Source organism: Idiotropiscis lumnitzeri, chromosome 12 (assembly GCF_059441095.1).
Source record: "Idiotropiscis lumnitzeri isolate Australia: NSW breed Sydney's pygmy pipehorse chromosome 12, RoL_Ilum_1.0, whole genome shotgun sequence".
Classification (NCBI taxonomy): domain Eukaryota; kingdom Metazoa; phylum Chordata; class Actinopteri; order Syngnathiformes; family Syngnathidae; genus Idiotropiscis; species Idiotropiscis lumnitzeri.
In genome coordinates this window covers 14,139,048-14,157,478 of record NC_142402.1, presented here as the reverse complement: position 1 = coordinate 14,157,478, position 18,431 = coordinate 14,139,048, and the positions used below count along the sequence as shown (strand labels likewise).

Genomic DNA, 18,431 nt, shown 5'->3' with positions numbered 1-18,431 from the left:
TCAGGGGGCGGCCATTTTGTCACTTGCTGTCGACTGAAAATGACATCACAGTTGATCAGGTAATAGCCAATGACGCTCAGCTTCAGGAAACAGATGAGCCATGATTGGTTCTTGACAAGTGGCGGCGCAAAGTACTTTTTGTAAAGAAACATTTTTGGATGACTTTTAGTTTTAATCTACCGTTCAATATTTGGTTTTCAACAATGAATTTGAAACTTTTGACCATGACGGGATACATTTACAGGTATATTCTGCCTGGATGGCATAGTGCGGTCACAAGCATTAAGGGATCAAAGACATTTCATTTGCATTTTTAAATTAATGGATTATCAAAAATTTCTTCCCGCCAAATCAAGTGGCACAGGAAAAAAAAAATCCATCACAATCAGGCAGTAAACAATGTAGCATAATTGCAACTCAATTTATGACCGTGCTTGTTTTAATGAATTCATACATTTAGAATTGACTAAAAATTTAAATTCTATTGTAATGATATTTACATTGGATTCATCTACCGCCAATTAAAATCCAGACCATGCCTTTTTGTGCACTTTTTGGATAGATTCTTTAAAGGTGCGTTAAAATGTTAGTCTTGACTGACGTGAGGGCAGAAATGCTCTCATAATGAGCTTGGATTTCCAAAACCTAGCCAAGTTATTTCCTCTTCCAAGACTGGCGGAGGCTTGTTTAATTTCCCTCATAAATTAAGTCCTTTTTTTTTTTTTTTATTAAAAAGGCAACATGTCAAAAATATTTTCATTTCAGTTTTGTGCATCAATTACAGGCTTACATGGCAGGATGTTATTTGGGCAAAAATAACGTACAATATTGCCCAGATATCCACGGTACATGTTTTGTCTCTAAAGCCAACCCTTCAACGCTTACATGAGGCACCTCTCACAACAATCAATAATTGTGACTTGATGGGCATGTTGTGGGTGGTAATGGAAGGAAGTGCTCCTTAATAGCTTCCCTCCTCTATGCAGAACAGACAATATGTTGGATTGATCAGAGGATGCCGAAAGGGTTCACAGTACGTTTGTGTACTTGAACAGAAAGAAGCCGCATCTCTCAAATCCATTTCTGTTTTCTCGCGGCTAATGATGCTGAGTGCTTAGAAACCCAACGCTAATCAAATTGTTTACAAGTGTCATTCTGAGTCCCCCGCGGACCGAGACACAGGAAGCTCGCGAAAGCATCAGTAAAGTGGGTTAAAAACAACAAAATTCAGGCGTAGTGTAAAACATGTATATTGTCAAGAGAGCAAGAGAGATTGGAGGGGAAAAAAGTGCAAACGTGTTTTGTCACGAAATCAATTCAATTTCCAGCGTGTGAAGTTCATCATGGATTGAGCATCCGCAAACGGACTCGTGACAGATGTCTATTCAACAGAAAGAGGCCCAAGCTGCATGACTCTCACTGCAAAACACAGAATTAAAAATGACATCCAAGACACAAAAGCAAATAAACCACATGAGTTTAACCTCTCATGTCACATTTTTCCATAGTGTGCTGTTCCCATTTCCTCATTTTTGTCTCACCTGATTTGTAATCATTTTGTCGTGTCATGCCCGAAGAGGGTTGCTGATATCTGTGGCTTTGCAACCTTTCAGGCCGGACATGCAGAGAACTAGTTGGTTGCTTGGGCTCGTTCGGAGCAAAATTCGATCCAAAATTTGCATACATCCTCGCCTTCGTAGCAGTGGTCATTTCCTTTGTGGCTGCAAGTGGATTGCAGGATCGACAGTTTGCGTGTTCGCCATCTGCTGACCTCCACCTGCACAAGCAGATAAAACATGACTGGCCAAAAAGGTGCAATTTACTGAAATGTCTGTACCAAGTGCTGTTACCTGTTGTCAATAAAAGAGCAGGCCCTGTTTTGAGAGCTGTCAGCCAATAAGTTCGGAACAGCCCTCAACCAGCATGTGATGTAGACCTACCAAGTACACAACAACGCCTTTTAGTCGTCACCAAGCATTGCATCCGACTCAAGGAGGGTACACGTGAATAATCGGGACGAATTTGAGTTTCACCTTGCGATTTAAGGTAGCAAATTTTCAGATTCTCCTAAATGATTATTAGATCCAATACCCGGGATAGGTCCAACATGTGTTAAGTATTAATATAATTCCAAATCAAGAGAAGAGTTTGCAATTGCAATATAGACAACAGTTAGCCTAACTTCATCCATTCTTTTTTGGAATTCCTCAACATTCTGAATATCCAGTGGTACCATGAGAGCTCTCAAAGATCAGCCTTGGCATGACATGCATCTAGTTAGGCGAAGAAACTGTCACTGCATGTGCGGGAGGGTCTCATTTAAAAAAAAAAAAAAAAACAGTATGCATGTACCCGTTTGAGTTCCAAGGCAGCATTTTGTGAACAAGGATGTTATAACCTGACTGTGGGCCTGCTGGTGAAACCTGAATGCTTCGAGCTGCAGTTGAAGCGTGTGCCCCTCAAGCCTGGGCAAGAAGTGAGAGCTGGAGTTGGTATGGAAGGCATCAGTGAGGCATCTGATGGGGGGGGGGGGGCGGGGAGTAAATCAAGGTGGGTTATTCATTCTGATTAAGAGCTGCAAGATTATGCATTCCATATACTATTAAGAACTCACCCATTTTGCTCAATAAAGTCATATCTTAAGGAGGCATGCGGGTCTGGGACGGCCGTGGCAGTGCAATGCTCGACGTAGACGCGCAAGGGCTTGTGTTTGCGGACCACGGCGGACGCCTCCAAGTGCATCGGGTCACCCATGAAGTATGCATGCGAGCGCCTCTCAAACATCCAATTGTCTGGAAAAAAATTTTTATTTAGTGTAATATAAATTTTTAGACGAAATAGAATATTGTCCACCAGTCATGAGGCGCAGTTTGAAGTCGATGTGACTCTCAGCTGAGCCAACTCCGACGGAAGCAATCCACGTGGGGTGCAGGGAAATTCCGCCCACGGAATAGCTCCTGAAAACAGAATTGCTTAATCTCAATTGCATTGATCAATGACTTAAAAGTTCACCCAATCTGTTGTTGAAAATGACAATCAAATGCAGCTGGACTTACAGATATGCAAAAATACAACCAAAGTTTCAATTACTCTCTAACAGCAAACAGAAGTGCAATGTGGCCCACAATGAAAACATTTGACAATCTCAAAGCATGCATAAAAAGTCAAACCATGAGAATCAGACAAGACCTTAGTTTAAAAAATAAATTACTTGTCAAAATGGCACTCGACCGGAATAGTTGCTCCGTCCAGTCGTAACAGGCCTGCAGCTGGCTCGGGCGTGTAGACCAGCACGTTGGAATAGATGATCTTGTCTTGTGTTGACTAGAGGGATGGAAAATTGGTTTTGAGTAAGTCTTGAAATCCAGGGTTCATGCCTTTTTGAACATAAAATTCAAGCACTCGAGGTCAATTTTCAGCTAGATTTGAATACATAAGGAGCAACTAGCAGCACTTGACAGCACTGAGTGGTCCTTTTATAAAGTTTCTGGCCAAAAAGTTTGTAATTATTATTCTTTTTTTTAACACCAACATCTGTTCACGGTAAATGGGTTGGGCGGAACTCCTCAAAAATACATTTCAAACGGGGAAGGGGAAAAAAAACAAAAAACAAATATGCCGAACTGCATTCCTGCAGCAAAATGTGATTCAATCATGCACCGCTAGATGGCAGCCATGTCTTGGGTATGGACACACTGCAACTCAATTACAATGATCTATTTAGTAACATGAATTGAGTTTACATAAGTCACATTTATTTTCGTAAATGAGAAAAAAGATCAGATTTAACAAAATAGAGTTGCACTTAAAAATGGGTCTATACTACAACATGAACAGACCTATTTTTGGGGGATTCAGAATGAAATGCCAGACAAATATACTACCTAAATATTTTGAGTGAGTTGATTTTCGTGTAGAACAAACAGTTCTTGCACTTAATGTTGGTTTGCTGTTTAACAGATTTGTGCCGTCCTTGAACTGTATTTTTTTAATGGGTCTTTTGTACTTGGGGCAGCATGCGGTTATTTAGTTTGCTTCAACATCTTTGTTGCTAGATTTTTTTCCCCATACATGCATTGAGAAATTAAGTAATGAAACATATTAGGGGCACATAATTTGTCCATATTTTCAGGTTTTTGTGGGCCTGTGTGCTCCCCCAGGTAAACTGAAGAAAAATGGTGGCTACTTTTAACACATAAATTGCGCACACCTGTAATACACGTTCACATTGCGTTAAAAAAAAAAAACTCCATTAAAGACGAGCTAAAAGTTTTAAGTTCGGTTTGTCAAAAAAAAAAAAACACTTACACAAGCAATGGTCAACACTTGCATTAAAGTTAAATAACGGAAGTCGAGTGCCATCAAAATAAATAAAATAATTGAAAGATTTCAAAAAGCCCAGTGTGCAGTTGTGTTTACCGAGAGCCGAGTTCCACAGTCCATCAGGTCGGCCCAGATGGTCAACGTCTCGCCATCACCCGTTTGTCGCGCACGGCATGACCCACTTCCACCCGCTGGGTCGGAACCAAGGCGCAGATGTTCCGGCTCCACCAGAAAGCCCATCTCAAACAAATCCGCCTGAAGCACGAGCTCCATAGCGTCTGAATGACATTTTACAAGCACCGCTTTGGGTCGACTTTGCAGCTGCTGTGAAGACACTTCAGATTGGACGGGAGGTGAAGCAGGCACGCTCGGTACATGAGCTCCGTCTTGGTTGTAAGATACCAAGTGGTAGCGGCGGCTTTCTGTGCGGGTGAAAAGAACGAAGAGGACGAAAGCGACCCAAGATGGGGAGCGGTTCATTTTGAAGTTGGCGCGGTTAAGGTTGCACTAGCCTCACCACCGCTCCAGACAATCGCTAATGTGCGACTATGCCGCCTTGTTGATAATGAAATTAAGATATATTGCAGCTTTTCTTTTAGTTTAGCGTTTATTAACTTCCGTCGCAAAAAACTCCCGCCTTAATTAGACACCATCGGCATCAGGTGAGCGGTCATATGAGGTCATTTCCGGTTCAGGTCACGACAGCGGCTACTTCAAAGGAAGTCATACGTACTATACATTGTTTCTTTGTGTATATTTTTCTTAAAGTGTATTTATTATTTGTGTATTGAATAGATTAATTTTAAAAAGTGTTTTTTTTGGGTGGGTGCTGGCATTTATCTGGTATTTGAAGTCATTTGTGGTTCTCGTCAATACACTCAGCTCACAATAACATAAGTGTGCTTATCCATTCTTACGTCTTTATGATCTCGTGAAACCTCATTTTTCATTTTACTCGGCTGGTAAAAAAGATGTGGTGAAGTGTTGAAGAAGAACCGAATGTAGGCTCACTCAGACCCCAGTCTCCATGGCAACAAAAGCCAGATTAGAAGTCGACATTTGAAGGATGCATGAATTTTTGCACCGACATGCAAGCATACTCAAAATGTTTTAATGTAATATTTAAAAAAAAATTTAAGTTGCAATTTTGTTGGGTCACGTGCAATTAATTAAAAAACCCACTAGGTGGGGCTACAAAATCCAGTTAAGTAACAAGACTCAACCATTCCACACACTTAAAATGTTTATTATTCTATATCTTTAAAGTCATCATACAGGACATGTATCCACATAGCATACAATAGAAAAAACAAAGTTGACATTATGCTAAAAGGACACATTGACAATGAGCAATACGTTTTTTTTTCTTTAATAAACATCCTTTCTGTCCGTAAACCTTTCGATCACATAAAATAGATAGTCTGGGATTTAGTTATTCTCTTTTTCTTGCTGAGTAAATTGATCCTCAGAAAAAAAAAACTGCATTTATTTTGAGGCCGTTCATGATGCTTTTTCCATATCTTTCATGTGTTGTACAGATGTACGCAACGTAAAATGTGCAAAGATAAAGCTCAAAAAGTACAATGAAAGTGTGCACGATAGCAGCGACCGTTGTACATCCAGTTGTATGTCTTGGCGATTCTCAGCTTTGAAGCGATGCTTTAAATGCGCACGGGGAGACTAAATTTCTATTGCAAGAGCGAATTCCAGTTTCAACTCTGACGGACAAATAAAGAACAAAGTGTGCAAGTGTCCCTCTAAAGGTTTACTTTACAAAAACCCTTAAAGTGGCAAAGTTGGTTTTATGATGGAATTATGTCAAAAAAAATTCCCTTAACTCTTTGAAATATGCCATGTTGAATCCAGCGGAGTGGAAACGTGAAAAACCCGGTCGGTCCAGTGGTGCAATACTTTATGTGCATATCGAAACATTATATGGCCTCTTCTTTTCTCCACAGACAGCACAGATGGCGTTTCCGTGGCAACACAAGTGACAATCCAATGAGTGGGTACTACGTCGGACGGCGTGCAGATGGACACATGGGAATTCATTTAGCGTTTGCCTTCTCAGCCTGGTGCCGCTGATGACTGTGAGCGTGTCTGTATCAAGACAAAGAGCTAGTGTGAATGTGTGGATTTATCAGTGGTGGGCCAATGAGAAGCAACGACCGCCGAGAAGAAACTTATCCATGCTTTTATCTCAAGTAGACTCGGCTATTGTGACGACCTTCTCACTGGACTACTTCAAAAGAGCATCAAACAGCTGCAGCTCATTTAGAACCCTGCAGCTTGGGTTCTGACCACAACAAAAAAAATATCAGAATAAATGAATTACTCCAGTCCTAAATGATTTGCACTGGCTCCCAGTCAGCTGTAAAAGAAATTTTGAAATCCAGCTACTGCTCTATAAATCATTGAATGGCTTGGGTTCCGAATCTATTCAAGAAATGCTGATTAAAAATGAACCCAGTTGGCATCTGAGATCTGCAGACTTGGGTCAATTAGTGAAATTCAGAGTTCAAAGTAAACACGGTGAAGCAGCATTAAGCTGTTATGCTGCACAGAAAATGGAAAAAGCTGCCAACAGAAGAGATTTCTTAAAATTTTAATAATTTTTTTCCTTTCCGTAATTGTAGAAACCTACTTTTATTTCTATTCTTTATTTTTCTGTTAATGCGTTTAAACGTGAACTCCTTCACTACCAGTCAAGTAAAAAAAAAATTTAAAAATGGATATTTGACGTCTTTAGCCGTCAATGGCAGTAAATGAGTGAATGTACCACATGCTTCTAAAAAAAATTACAAGCTACTTTTGTGTCCACTGCTTTGCTTCTTAATGTCATTAACTGTTGTGTTTGTAAATGCGAGAGTGGTCATTGGTAAGAGCTGGTGCTCACCTGGTGAGGTCCTCGATGTCCACCAGCATGGCATCCTGCTCAACATGCTGCTCGTCCCTAAGCAGCAGCAGCTGCACCAGCTCCTCATTCAGACCTGGAATGTACACTCGCAACTGTGAAGCAGACTGCGTGTTGTGCAATGTAAACAAGATCTTACTAAAAGAAGTAACCAATGTTCTGTGCCCGATAAAGCATGACTGAAATACTTGAGTCGGATCTACTTACTCTGAATCTGCGAGTGCAAGTCGTTTGTAATGACTTGAAGCTGCCCAAGACTCATATCTCTCATGTCGCCTCGCCTCAGATTCCTCTTCATCAAACCTTCGCTGATGTGAGGCAGATGGGGAAGCTGCATGCATCGACAAAAGCACAAAGCAAAAAAACGAAAAAAACATAAATATATTAACGAATGTGATCTCTGCACCCTAAACATGGCAGTGGCAGAGGTCTTCAATCCTGTTCCTTGAGGGTCACTGTCCTGTCACTTTTTCCATCTGTGCCTGCTGCAACACACCGGATTCAAATGATCAGAATCATTGTCCCGCTTCTGCAGACCTTGCTGATTATCGGCTCATGTGAGGACAATGACCCTCGAGGAACAGGATTGAAGACGCCTGGTTTGGGGTTTTTGCAACAAGCATGCACAAACACAGTACAGCGCAGGAGATATGAAATGCAGTGAACAACCCACAAGAAACACAAGACTTAAAACAATGGCAATAAAGTTTTCTTTAGTTTTCTTAAATCAGCGCAATCCAAATTATATTAATGAAATAATAAAAAAAATTGCAAAAAAAAAATAATACTACATTTACTTTTTAGAATAAAACCTTTAAATTTTTTAATCAACACTTGCACCCACTATTTTTATTTTGCAGTTTTCAGGATGGTGGTGCTACATTATGTTTTTTATTATTATTTAATTATTTAATCTATAATCAACTTAATTGATATATTTAATTAAATTATTTATTATATTTGCACTGGAGAGGGGCGATCCAATGTACAATGACGATAAAGGGCATTCTGATTCTGATTCACACTTTAGAGAGAAATGTGCTTCTTGACTGACCAGATCTGCCACTGGCGAGCGTCTGTGCTGCTGGATCTGCCTCTCCACCTCCACCTGCATACGGGCCATCGGTCTGGCCAGAGCCAGGGCCACCCGAGCCTCCTCCTGTAGCCTCCGCTGCACCCGCCAGAACCCGCCGCAGTCGTCCAGCGGATCCGAGTCCTCCTCCGCCGTGTCTCGATCCGATAACGACGAGCTTTGCTTGCTCTGAAGAAAGACGATTTGGATTAGTGTCATTCAAAATGCTGGCACATGTATGCATGTTTTTTTTTTTTTAATGATGACAATTTATGGCAAATTATTTTGTCAACCCCAAAGTTACGAATCATGGACCCCAAGGTGGTCCGGGGACCCTGGTTTGAGAACCATTGGTGAAAAAGAGTGAAGGTGGATACTTGGTCTCTTCATTAGGTACCCCTGCATTATCTATGAGTTATTCATTTTGAATCCAAAGAGATACATTTATAATCTATATAAAGGGAATTTTCTTTGAAGCAGCTCTCGCATTTAGAGTTTCCAAGTACAACCCAATCTCGCTCCAGCTGTGCATACCACCGGTGACAAGGGCGTGTCCAGACTGGTTTCTGTCCTGCTGTCCTCCGCATCGCTGTCTTTGTCACTGCTGCTGTCGTTGACAAAACACACTTGCAGGTTGACTCCACTGTGGAACCTGACAGAGAGTACCCACACTTTTTAAAAACACAACTCCAAAGATATAATATACACACAAACAGCAAAATATGTATGACAGGTTGGACCATAACAGGCGTCTACCCTGTCAATGTCGGCCATTGTTTTTGGCTAATGTTAGCTTCAGTTAGCAAATTGACTGTATGGTGCTTAATAAAAATATTTTGAATTTCTAACGATTTTTACATGAATATTTCACTATTACAGTACACATAAAAATGAAAATGATGAAACATAAATGTAAATATTTATTCTGCAATCATCCACCGTTTCAGGTACCAAATGCTGGCTTGCATGTCATTGAAAACCATCAGATGGTTTCTAAAAAACTAAAAAATGGCAGTAATATGGTTGAATGCAAATGAAGTAATTAATCACAATATTGATGTATAATTTTATATGTTCTATGCGCCTTCACTAATCTAAACGTGGCATTTTGATAAATATTTGTGGAATATGAGTTAAGCAGTTTTTAGCCATCTAAGGACGCAGCCATTTTCTCACTTCCTGTCAACTGAAAATGAAATCACAGTTGCTCAGGGCTCAGCTCATGACCAATCATGGTTCATCTTCAGGAAACTGGTGAGCCATGATTGGTTATTACCTCAGCAACTGTGATGTCATTTTCAGTCGACAGAAGTGACAAAATGGCCGCCCCCTGACGTTGCTAAAAACGATTGTTTTCTCATATTCCGGAAATTTAATACTAATCAGAATGCCATGCTTTGACTAGTGGGCCTGCATAGAGCATATTTTGGTCAAGAAAATATTTGGGTTGACTTCCCCTTTAAATATGAAAGGCACCACAGACAGATTTACAGACTTTAATGCGACTAAGTAAATTGAATCTTTAGGCCTCCTAGCATGCTTCATACAGTATTCATCTGCGGTTTTATTCTACTGAGTAGAGCCGTCTTACTAAAAAAAAAAAAAGAAAAAAAAAAAAAAAAAAAGAGTGGCAAACATAATTAAATAATCCATGATGTTAGAAGGCGGGCGCATCAGCCAGCGTTGAAAATAGACTGAGATCAAACACGTCAGTCAGAATAGAAAAGAAAAACAATACTTCACACGCTCCATTCAAAAACCCACCGAGAGGACAGGTCGTTCTTGCTGCAGCTGGTGAAGATGACTGGCTCGTCGTCATAGAAACTGCCCAGGGCAAGTTTCTGCCTAATAGACTCTCTCTCATTTCGCTGGGCCTGGCAGAAAAACAAGGAAAAAAAAAATACAATTCAGGATTAGGAAACCAATTCATTGTTTACAGGGAGATGTTGGTCATCCTTCAACAAGAACATTCTGGATACACATGTTGTCAAATATTATTTTCAGATATACATACTTGTCTGTTTTTGATTACATTTTTGGAATTATATATTTTGTTGATCAATGCACAACACAAATCTCTGCAAAGTCAGCTGGGATTGGCTTCAGCTCGCACTTGACCCTAATTAGGACAAGTGCGATAGAAAATGGATGAGTAGATGTTCGGGTGTAATACCATAGACATCAACTTTTTCAACTCAAGAGAGATCCAAATTAGAAATACGGTACGAGTGACCCGACTGATGAGTTTTTGGAGATACAAGCCACCAATTTGCTCTGTTTCGTGAGATCAAATTTGAGATATGAGCGCGATTTGATGGCGGTGAAATCAACTCAGTTCAGTTTAGAACAATTTGCAATTTGACAGTTAGTGAACAAGGCTTTACAAAAGACGCTCAAGCCACTCCCAGTTTGCTGTCAAATTCAACATGAAACAAAGAATTACGTGTGTATAACCAAATAGTTGCCCGAATAAAGTCACAAATAATGCAAAAATCTACAACCAGCCTAATGATTAGCATCTGTGTCTGAGTGTTACAACCCCTTTAAGCGATGAACACAAACGGTGGAGCAACAAATGTAAACAGACATCAATAATAAGAAACAACCAGTTGGGCTGGGTGAAGATCCAGGACTACATACACGATGCGTACAAACGCCTGCCTCCACACGGTTGTCATGGTAACAAAATCCAGTGTAGCCTTTGGCCTCACAGTGTGCACGGTGGGATGAGGGCTACCTCATTTGCACGAGATACCAAGAAAGTGATTTCAGTTGTGATGAAAAATGCACAACGGGTCTCCTTGAAGTAATTTCCGTCGATTGAGACGATCGCAAGACTCATACTGGGTGGGCGGGTCACATGTAAACCATCGCACTGCATCATGGGATGTAAAGGCAGCACCCTGTGTGGATGAAGGAATGATGAGGCACATTCAGCCTCGCCTTGATTGAAACCTTCACCAAGTAGAACCAACCACATTTACAACAAGCGCTAGAAAAATGTATTGGATATTTTCCACATTTTTCCGCCACATTTCGATACTTCTTTATTTTTCACCACAACCATTAATCTCATTTGCATCGTATTCCCAAAAGTGTACCTTATTATTTTTAGCATCGACATCTATCTCAATGTCATCACAACGCATCCATGTTTCATTTCTGCCACTGTGGCAACCCTTTTTTTTTTTTTTTTTTGGTATAATGAGATTCATGTCCCAAGGCTATCAATGTGTATGACTGATTTTTTTTTTTCTCATGGCATACACACATACTATTGCCACAAAGCATGTGATAAAAGATAATCCATCTTTACCAGCCTCACAGTTACACACAACATTTGACTTTTGACACAAATGGCACACCTTTTTTGCACGGACGTCCTGCGTACTGAATGTGATGGGAGAGATACGCAGACGACAAAAAAAAGAACACACCCGCCTCTCTACAGCTGAATCATCCACAGCATCACAACAGTGATGGGTGCCAATCACGTCACACCTGACAACTGCTTCTGCACGACATCACGTACACACACGCACACGCATGAAGGGACACACACCTGGTAAACGCGTTTCTCCTGGTGCACCATCCTTCATCGCATCGTACTGAACACGCAAGCACGCCCTGCCCTTCCTCTACACTGCAGTGGAGCCGGACCCAGGAGACCCTCTCATATGCTGCAGGAGGGAGGGAGCGGGACGGGGAGGGGGAGGGCGAGAAGGGGGGGGGGCGTGGGAAGACAAATGCAGGAGGAGAGGAGGGGATGGAAGGAGGCGCTCGTTCTCCGCCAGATGTGCTATCTGTTCCTCCATCTTTGCTGTCTTTTTCAAGTCTGAATATTGTGAGTGCAGGCCGATAACTGATCAATAAATTGCTTCAATATTCTCCAATGATCTGTTCCCTCCCCCATTTTGAAAAAAAAAAAAAAAAAAAGCACTCAAAATCACACGTCTCAAACTCAAGGCCTGTTGGTCATTTTTAGCCATTAAAGGTTACGTCACGAATTGCAGAGGCAAAATAAATCAATTACACTTCATCATCGTCATCATCATTGCCCCATAGAATCAAAAAATTCACTATTTCATTAGGATGAAGTAATTTTCACAAGTCCTGGTGTGCGTAACTTGGCCACAGCAGCATAAAACAGCCACGCTAACAAAAACAAAGATGAGTTTCACAACTACTTCAAGTCACACAGTGAACAACAATAGTATCGGTCATACTTTTGCAGAGTATAAAGAATCCATACAAGCGAGGATTATTAGATTGTCCATCTACATGTGTTGCTGCACTGTTTTTGGTCATATAGGGTTATAACATTGCAACGATCAATGCTATTGCACTGAATCTGAATCTCCTGAAAGAAAGATTAATTATGGATGTCGCGTTAAATGAGTGGTCCGCAAAAAAAATAATAAATAAAGTTTCATACCCCTGCTGTGATTTCGCTATTCGTGCTTTAGTTTTGGTTAGCGGACAGTTCAAGGTACAAGCCACCTCTCGTCTAAATGAGGACATCCACAACAGAAATTGGTTGGACGATTGCTTTTCCTCCAACCTCATTTCGCATCACAGATCGCAATCTGACGACAAGAGACAAGAGCAACCACACACACACACGCACACACACGCGCACACCCCCCCACACACACTTACGGCTCAGAGTGGTGTGTCACAGCAAGGCATGCTGGGTAAACAATGTTTTGTTTTGAGTCATCTATCCCGCTTCATTGCATCAGATAACTATAAATATCCCGGCCGTTTCTCGAAGAAGAAAAGGCTGAGCCGCGATGAGTGTGCATTTGCTTGATGACTAAAACACAGGAGTGGCTCTTCTATGCAGGTATGCGCAGTAAAAACCTCTCAAGTACAAGTCGATCGCTTTCGTTTGCAATCAGCGGCTATTCGACACGACTGTGACATGCTGTTAGCGAGCTAGATACTGAATGTCATCGTCTACGCCCCGAAAATGCATCTTCCTTCCAGCTTGTCCACAGCTGTGGCCGCTTTAGAGCGCATGTACATGCACGAGAAAGGCTGAAGTGGAAAATAAAAGTCTTGCTTGACAACCATGCATCTGACAAGGCCACTTTAGAGTGCCTCATTGTCTGCTCTGATTGTGTGCGCCTCAAGATGATTTTTTTTTTTTAAGTCTCAAAATGCACAAATAAAACTGAAATGCAGACGTGATCAAGCTCATTTGAATCCTGAATTTCCAGCGGTAGTGTGATGATATTCATTTTTATGGGATAATTTGGTTTTGCAATATCCATAAACTGATCATTTTTCCTGCAATATGTGGATAGCTTCACGCAAAAGACAAAACACGCAACATACCATCCATGAAGATACATTTGTACCAAATTCTACAAAATGTCACACTGTCAAGGCTAATTGATAGACTTTGATTAATTAGTAGTTAATATTTAAATGATCTCATTAGCGTATTCATGATACATAAGCAAGCATGTTTTTTTCTGCGAGATGGGTTAACATCTTTCATTGCTTTAATACCTCTATTAAGTCGTTTACTGCCATTGACGGCGAATGACGTCAAAAATCCTTTTTTTTTTTTTAACTCGGCTGTTAGTGAATGAGTTCATATTTAAATGTGCAATTAAGCTCTGTGAGATGCATACAGTATATATCGTGCATACTAATATTATACTTACCACTTCAGCATTATTACATTTTTATCTACATTCTAGTTCTGTTGCAAAAAGATTTGCAGGCTTGTTTACTTCAAGCATGCCTTGTTTATAGAGGACTGTGATCCACTGCAGATCCACAGATCCAATAATAATAAACATAAATAAATCAAAATAAAACTGACCGATATGCTGGACAGTCTGCTTTGCCCACCGTTGTAACACTCCTGAAGCTCCTCAGCCCAGCTGCGACTGTTCACCATAAAACCTCTTTCAGCCTCCGCGCCGGCCCCCTTCCCAAAGTCCAGCCACCACTGTTCTGCTCCGACACCTCCCATGAACACTTCACCCATGTCCACATCATAGTCCTCCTCCATGGACAGATTGTGCGGATGCCCCGAGATGTGTGGCTAATCAGATAACCTGAATAATGGCAGCATCCATCTTCATGTTCCCTGGAATTATAAAACAAGGAAATTCAACATAATCAACATTGACAATTGATGTGGTGATCGTAATGGCATTGTGGTAACACTGCAACTGAAATTAAAATGCATCCAGACCACAAATCTCACAAAAGCACTCACCTTCATTGGAGATTGTCTGGTTTCCAGTTCAGTTCCAGCACGGCGAACGAAACAAGAGCTTCCTCTCGCATGCCTTAATGGGAGTTCGATTAAAACCATTTGAGGTTGCAATTTGCATTAGAGGAGGTTCATGAGGCTCAGTGCCCGGCCAAGAGGAGCGACACAAGCGCACATCCCCGTGTTGGCAAATGCAACATGAACCGGGAGGTCACGTGCGGCCCGGCTCCAATGATGTGTGGAGATGCGCATCACGGCCCGGGTGCCCAGAGGAGATGGCACCATGTGGAAATATATATGAACGGACAGAATGGGGTGGAGGGTGCATGCGCACTGGGAAGCAAAGCAAGATAAAAAAAATAAAATTAAAAAACAGCAAAAGAAGCTTGTTTACTCCCTCATTTTTTTTGCTCTACATTTTCAACTCGGAATACACAGCTATGTTCTATTTCATTTTTAAAACACGAAATGACAACGGTAAATATGAGTAAAATAACAGTAATTTGTAGTAATCACATTTTTGCTCAATGCGGGCAATGAAAAAAAGTCCACACATGGCAGAAACTTGAAAAAAAAAATATTCAGTTTTTCTTTTTTTTTTTTTTAAATTAACTTAACTAATATAAATTTGGTGGTCCTGTGAGATTATATGGCTGTATTTGACTCGAGGGATCGACTACGGCAAGTGGAAGAGGCATGTAGCGTTTCAAAGGCAACACAGTCTTGGCGATGTTGGAGTTTATTTTTAAACGAAATTCACTATTTTGGCCCAAATTTGTGATGACTTGTGAAACTTGAGGAATGCAACTAAATGAGAGGGGGGGGGAAAAGGAATTTTTCAATCAACATTAACTCAGGCGGTAAGACTGACATTTGGTCGGCAAGCTCCTCTGATCAATGTGCAACACGTGAAAAAAAAAAAATCATTTTTTTTTGGCAAGCGCTTTGCAGCACAGATGTATTAGCATTTTAAAGAGTGCTTGTGGACGAAGCTAAATAAAATCTATTCAGCCGAGAAAAATTGGCAGCAAATACAATTAAGACTTAGAAATGCGTTTAGGCCGTCTCAGCAATGAGTTTAATGTGCCGATATTTAATTTGCCTCAACATTTTTCCATCCACTTTTGGACGGAAAGAAGTGAGGGGGTGCTTTGCTCGTTTATCTTGGACTAAGTAACATCTGATTTATGTCATCGACTTAAATTGGTTATGTTCTTAGAATATCGAGAAGAAACTACAGCTGCATGCCATTATATAGCATCATTTAAATAATTGCTCACCATGTTACATCAATTTCCCTCTTCACCATCACCTGGTCTGATGGCGCAGAAAAAAATAAATAAAGCCTCAATCACTGAACTAGGTCTTAAGATTTCTTTAAGTCTGACGATTTTGAACCCCAGGTCGAGTAACATTTGTATTTAACAGCAGAGACGACACTTGAAACCAACTTTGACTTAAAACATTTATTGAATGCCAGTACGCCGTGATGATAAGCCCTGAAAGAGAAAAATGGACATTACAATACTGCACGCAACCATTCCAAAACAAAAATTCCCAACCAAGTGACGCTTACCATCAAGCTAGGGTTCAAGATCATCCCAGTCAAAGGGAATGTCTTCATCCTCCTCTTGGGAAAACCAGGGCTGCTGTTGCCAGTACTGGTAGTTCAGGAGTGGGACAGATTTGTAGCCGGCAGCGGGTAAACTTTTAGGGTTGGCTGCAACCGGCGCGCCTGCGTTGTACGAGATTTCTTGTGCGTCGGGGTCATTCTGTGATTGAGTTCTGGGTCGACACCGTCGAGTCGTCGTAGGAGAAGGAGTAGTAACGTTATCATCGATGATGCGTTTGCAAGGCCTTCTAGTAGTAGTTTTAGTGGGAGTGGGGGTGGTGGTGGTGGTGGCGGCGGCAGTAGTAGTTGTGGGAGGGTTGGTGGTCGGAGGAGGAGAAGGCGGGGTCAATGTAGTCAGAACTTGGGTAGTATCCAATTCTAGTTTATTTCGGAGCGCTTGATGATATAGAAAATGTGGCAAAGGACAAAGCACTCCAGGTGGGTGGCAGTAGGGGGCCGCCGGGTTCTGTCGATAGTGTCCATAGAGGGGATAAGGCGCTGGAAGGTACGGATAGGAGTGAGAAACGAGATGTGGGCTTGGGTACAGGGGGTTGTAAGCACGATTTACAAGCGGGTACATGTGGGGGTTCTTTAAGATATGCAAGTAGTACAGGTAATTCAAGTAGTTATGGTAGTGCTGGTATTGAAGGTAAGGATTATTGCCAGATGTTGCCTCGTCGACGTCACGCTTGGATCGGTCCACTTTCGGGGGGGTTAGAGGAGTCAATGCGGGAAACACGGGGCAGGCGAGTGTAACTGAATTCTCCAGGAAGTTCATCGGCAGCACATGATAGCCATTCTGGGGGAGGGGGGGGAAGAAAAAAAAAAGGGGGGGGGGTTGTTCAGCACCAGGGAGAAAAATTTGAGCATAACTGGCAATAACCTGACAAAGAATTTTCAAATTTTGTGAGCAAGTTTCTACCAAACTCATCCATTTCATTCACAAAGGCCGATTTTAATGCCACTGATGGAATCTCTTAAATAGTAACCACATACCTTTTGTGTCACATAACAGCCACCGTATGAAACATCCATAACTAGGCCAAGGGAATTCTGATGGAGCAAGTGGCCACAAGATTCCGACAGGTGATTTAAAGACAGAGAAAGCCCAGCGCCTGAAACAAGGACACAGCAAATGAAAAAGTGGGCCAACTGCATTCATCTCGTCTTTTTTTTTTTTTAAGCATCAATGCATCTGTGAATATTTACCATCTTTGATTAAATGACATGCAAGTTGTTAACATGTATACACCGTCATGGACACGCCCACAGAGTTGGAAACATGAGAAATGTTTCAGTCATTACAATTTTAAATTTAACTTGAATGGTGCAGGCCTCAGTGCACACGTTAGTGAATTGGGTTGTTCAAGTTACAAGTGCTGCGAGGTTTGCATACGACAACGCTTCAGTGCATCTGGCACAAACACTGAATCCCAACTGTTCCTTGCCCGGGCCCGCTTAGAAAAAAATTAAAAAAATATATATATATAAAAATTGGCCCACCCCGGAGTTAACCCACTCTTGTTCTCCGTGGCGGAAATTTCAAGGCGAGAGCAACAAAGTTACCCAGGTCGAGCTCCAAGTTGGCAGCGCCACGTCCAGTGACTTTTAATTTCATCTTCGTCGGACCACATTGCAGCGAGGGTTCTGAGAGCCGCCATGCTGCTTCAACTGCCATAAGCTTGTCCGACTGGGATCCCTGCTCACGCATTTCTTCAAGAAAAGAGCGTTTTGACATACATGAAGTTGATCACTTCAAAGCATGACAAGAAGAATTCAGCAGAACTGATTTTCTGAATGCATTCAAAAACAGCAACAAGGACAGCAAAAGCAATGGGGCAATTTTTTTAACCAATCAGATTACAAATTAGCCAAGCCAAGATTCAATATTTTATATGTTTGAGAAGTTCCTGGAAGAGAAGGCAGGTATGAACTTACCTGAAACATCAGCTTCTGACAAGGAGCTCAATTCTTTGCCATTGAAGAGAATCTTACCCTGCCGCATGCCGAGTTTCTCGCGGGCTAATCGCCATGGGAGAATCTTACTAAGGCTCTTCTGCCTAAAACAGCTGAAAGCCGGGAGAAGGGCACCCAGGAGCAAGACAACCACTACGGTACGACATGAGGCACGTCGTGTTGGAGCACCCGCCGCCATGCTCATGGAAACACTTGACGATGACACAATGACATCGATGAGCAACTCTTAAAGGGGAAAAAATGCTCTGTGGTTGGAGGGCGTCAGCCTGGCCACAGCTGACACCTGTGCTCATTAAGG

The 18,431-nt window shown here is 41.6% G+C and overlaps 3 protein-coding genes across 5 annotated transcripts; all 3 read right to left on the bottom strand.

The window, feature by feature from the left end:
- Nucleotides 1–1,234: 1,234 nt before the first annotated feature.
- Nucleotides 1,235–4,971, bottom strand: LOC148326069 (zona pellucida sperm-binding protein 3-like). The gene is made up of 8 exons (XM_088311901.1): nucleotides 4,420–4,971; nucleotides 3,212–3,324; nucleotides 2,854–2,957; nucleotides 2,615–2,792; nucleotides 2,399–2,516; nucleotides 1,851–1,936; nucleotides 1,542–1,777; nucleotides 1,235–1,419 (listed from the first exon to the last, which is right to left on the bottom strand). Exons 1-8 carry the CDS (start codon nucleotides 4,801–4,803, stop codon nucleotides 1,382–1,384), a joined length of 1,257 nt encoding a protein of 418 aa, XP_088168027.1. The 5' UTR covers nucleotides 4,804–4,971; the 3' UTR covers nucleotides 1,235–1,381.
- A 582-nt stretch (nucleotides 4,972–5,553) lies between these two features.
- On the bottom strand, nucleotides 5,554–14,774 carry LOC148326068 (schwannomin-interacting protein 1). 3 transcript variants are annotated; one of them, XM_088311840.1, is made up of 8 exons: nucleotides 14,548–14,774; nucleotides 14,146–14,415; nucleotides 10,074–10,183; nucleotides 8,847–8,961; nucleotides 8,292–8,498; nucleotides 7,445–7,568; nucleotides 7,220–7,313; nucleotides 5,554–6,423 (listed from the first exon to the last, which is right to left on the bottom strand). In XM_088311840.1, exons 2-8 carry the CDS (start codon nucleotides 14,335–14,337, stop codon nucleotides 6,372–6,374), a joined length of 894 nt encoding a protein of 297 aa, XP_088167966.1. In that variant the 5' UTR covers nucleotides 14,338–14,415; nucleotides 14,548–14,774; the 3' UTR covers nucleotides 5,554–6,371. The 3 variants fall into 3 exon arrangements, with proteins under 3 accessions (XP_088167966.1, XP_088167965.1, XP_088167967.1); XM_088311839.1 differs by having other exon boundaries at nucleotides 8,844–8,961; nucleotides 14,548–14,768; XM_088311841.1 differs by lacking the exons at nucleotides 14,146–14,415; nucleotides 14,548–14,774 and adding an exon at nucleotides 11,872–12,037 and having other exon boundaries at nucleotides 8,844–8,961.
- Nucleotides 14,775–15,995: 1,221 nt separating this feature from the next.
- On the bottom strand, nucleotides 15,996–18,370 carry LOC148326067 (uncharacterized). The gene is made up of 5 exons (XM_088310206.1): nucleotides 18,095–18,370; nucleotides 17,723–17,869; nucleotides 17,153–17,271; nucleotides 16,121–16,955; nucleotides 15,996–16,043 (listed from the first exon to the last, which is right to left on the bottom strand). Exons 1-4 carry the CDS (start codon nucleotides 18,315–18,317, stop codon nucleotides 16,128–16,130), a joined length of 1,317 nt encoding a protein of 438 aa, XP_088166332.1. The 5' UTR covers nucleotides 18,318–18,370; the 3' UTR covers nucleotides 15,996–16,043; nucleotides 16,121–16,127.
- Between the last annotated feature and the right edge of the window lie 61 nt (nucleotides 18,371–18,431).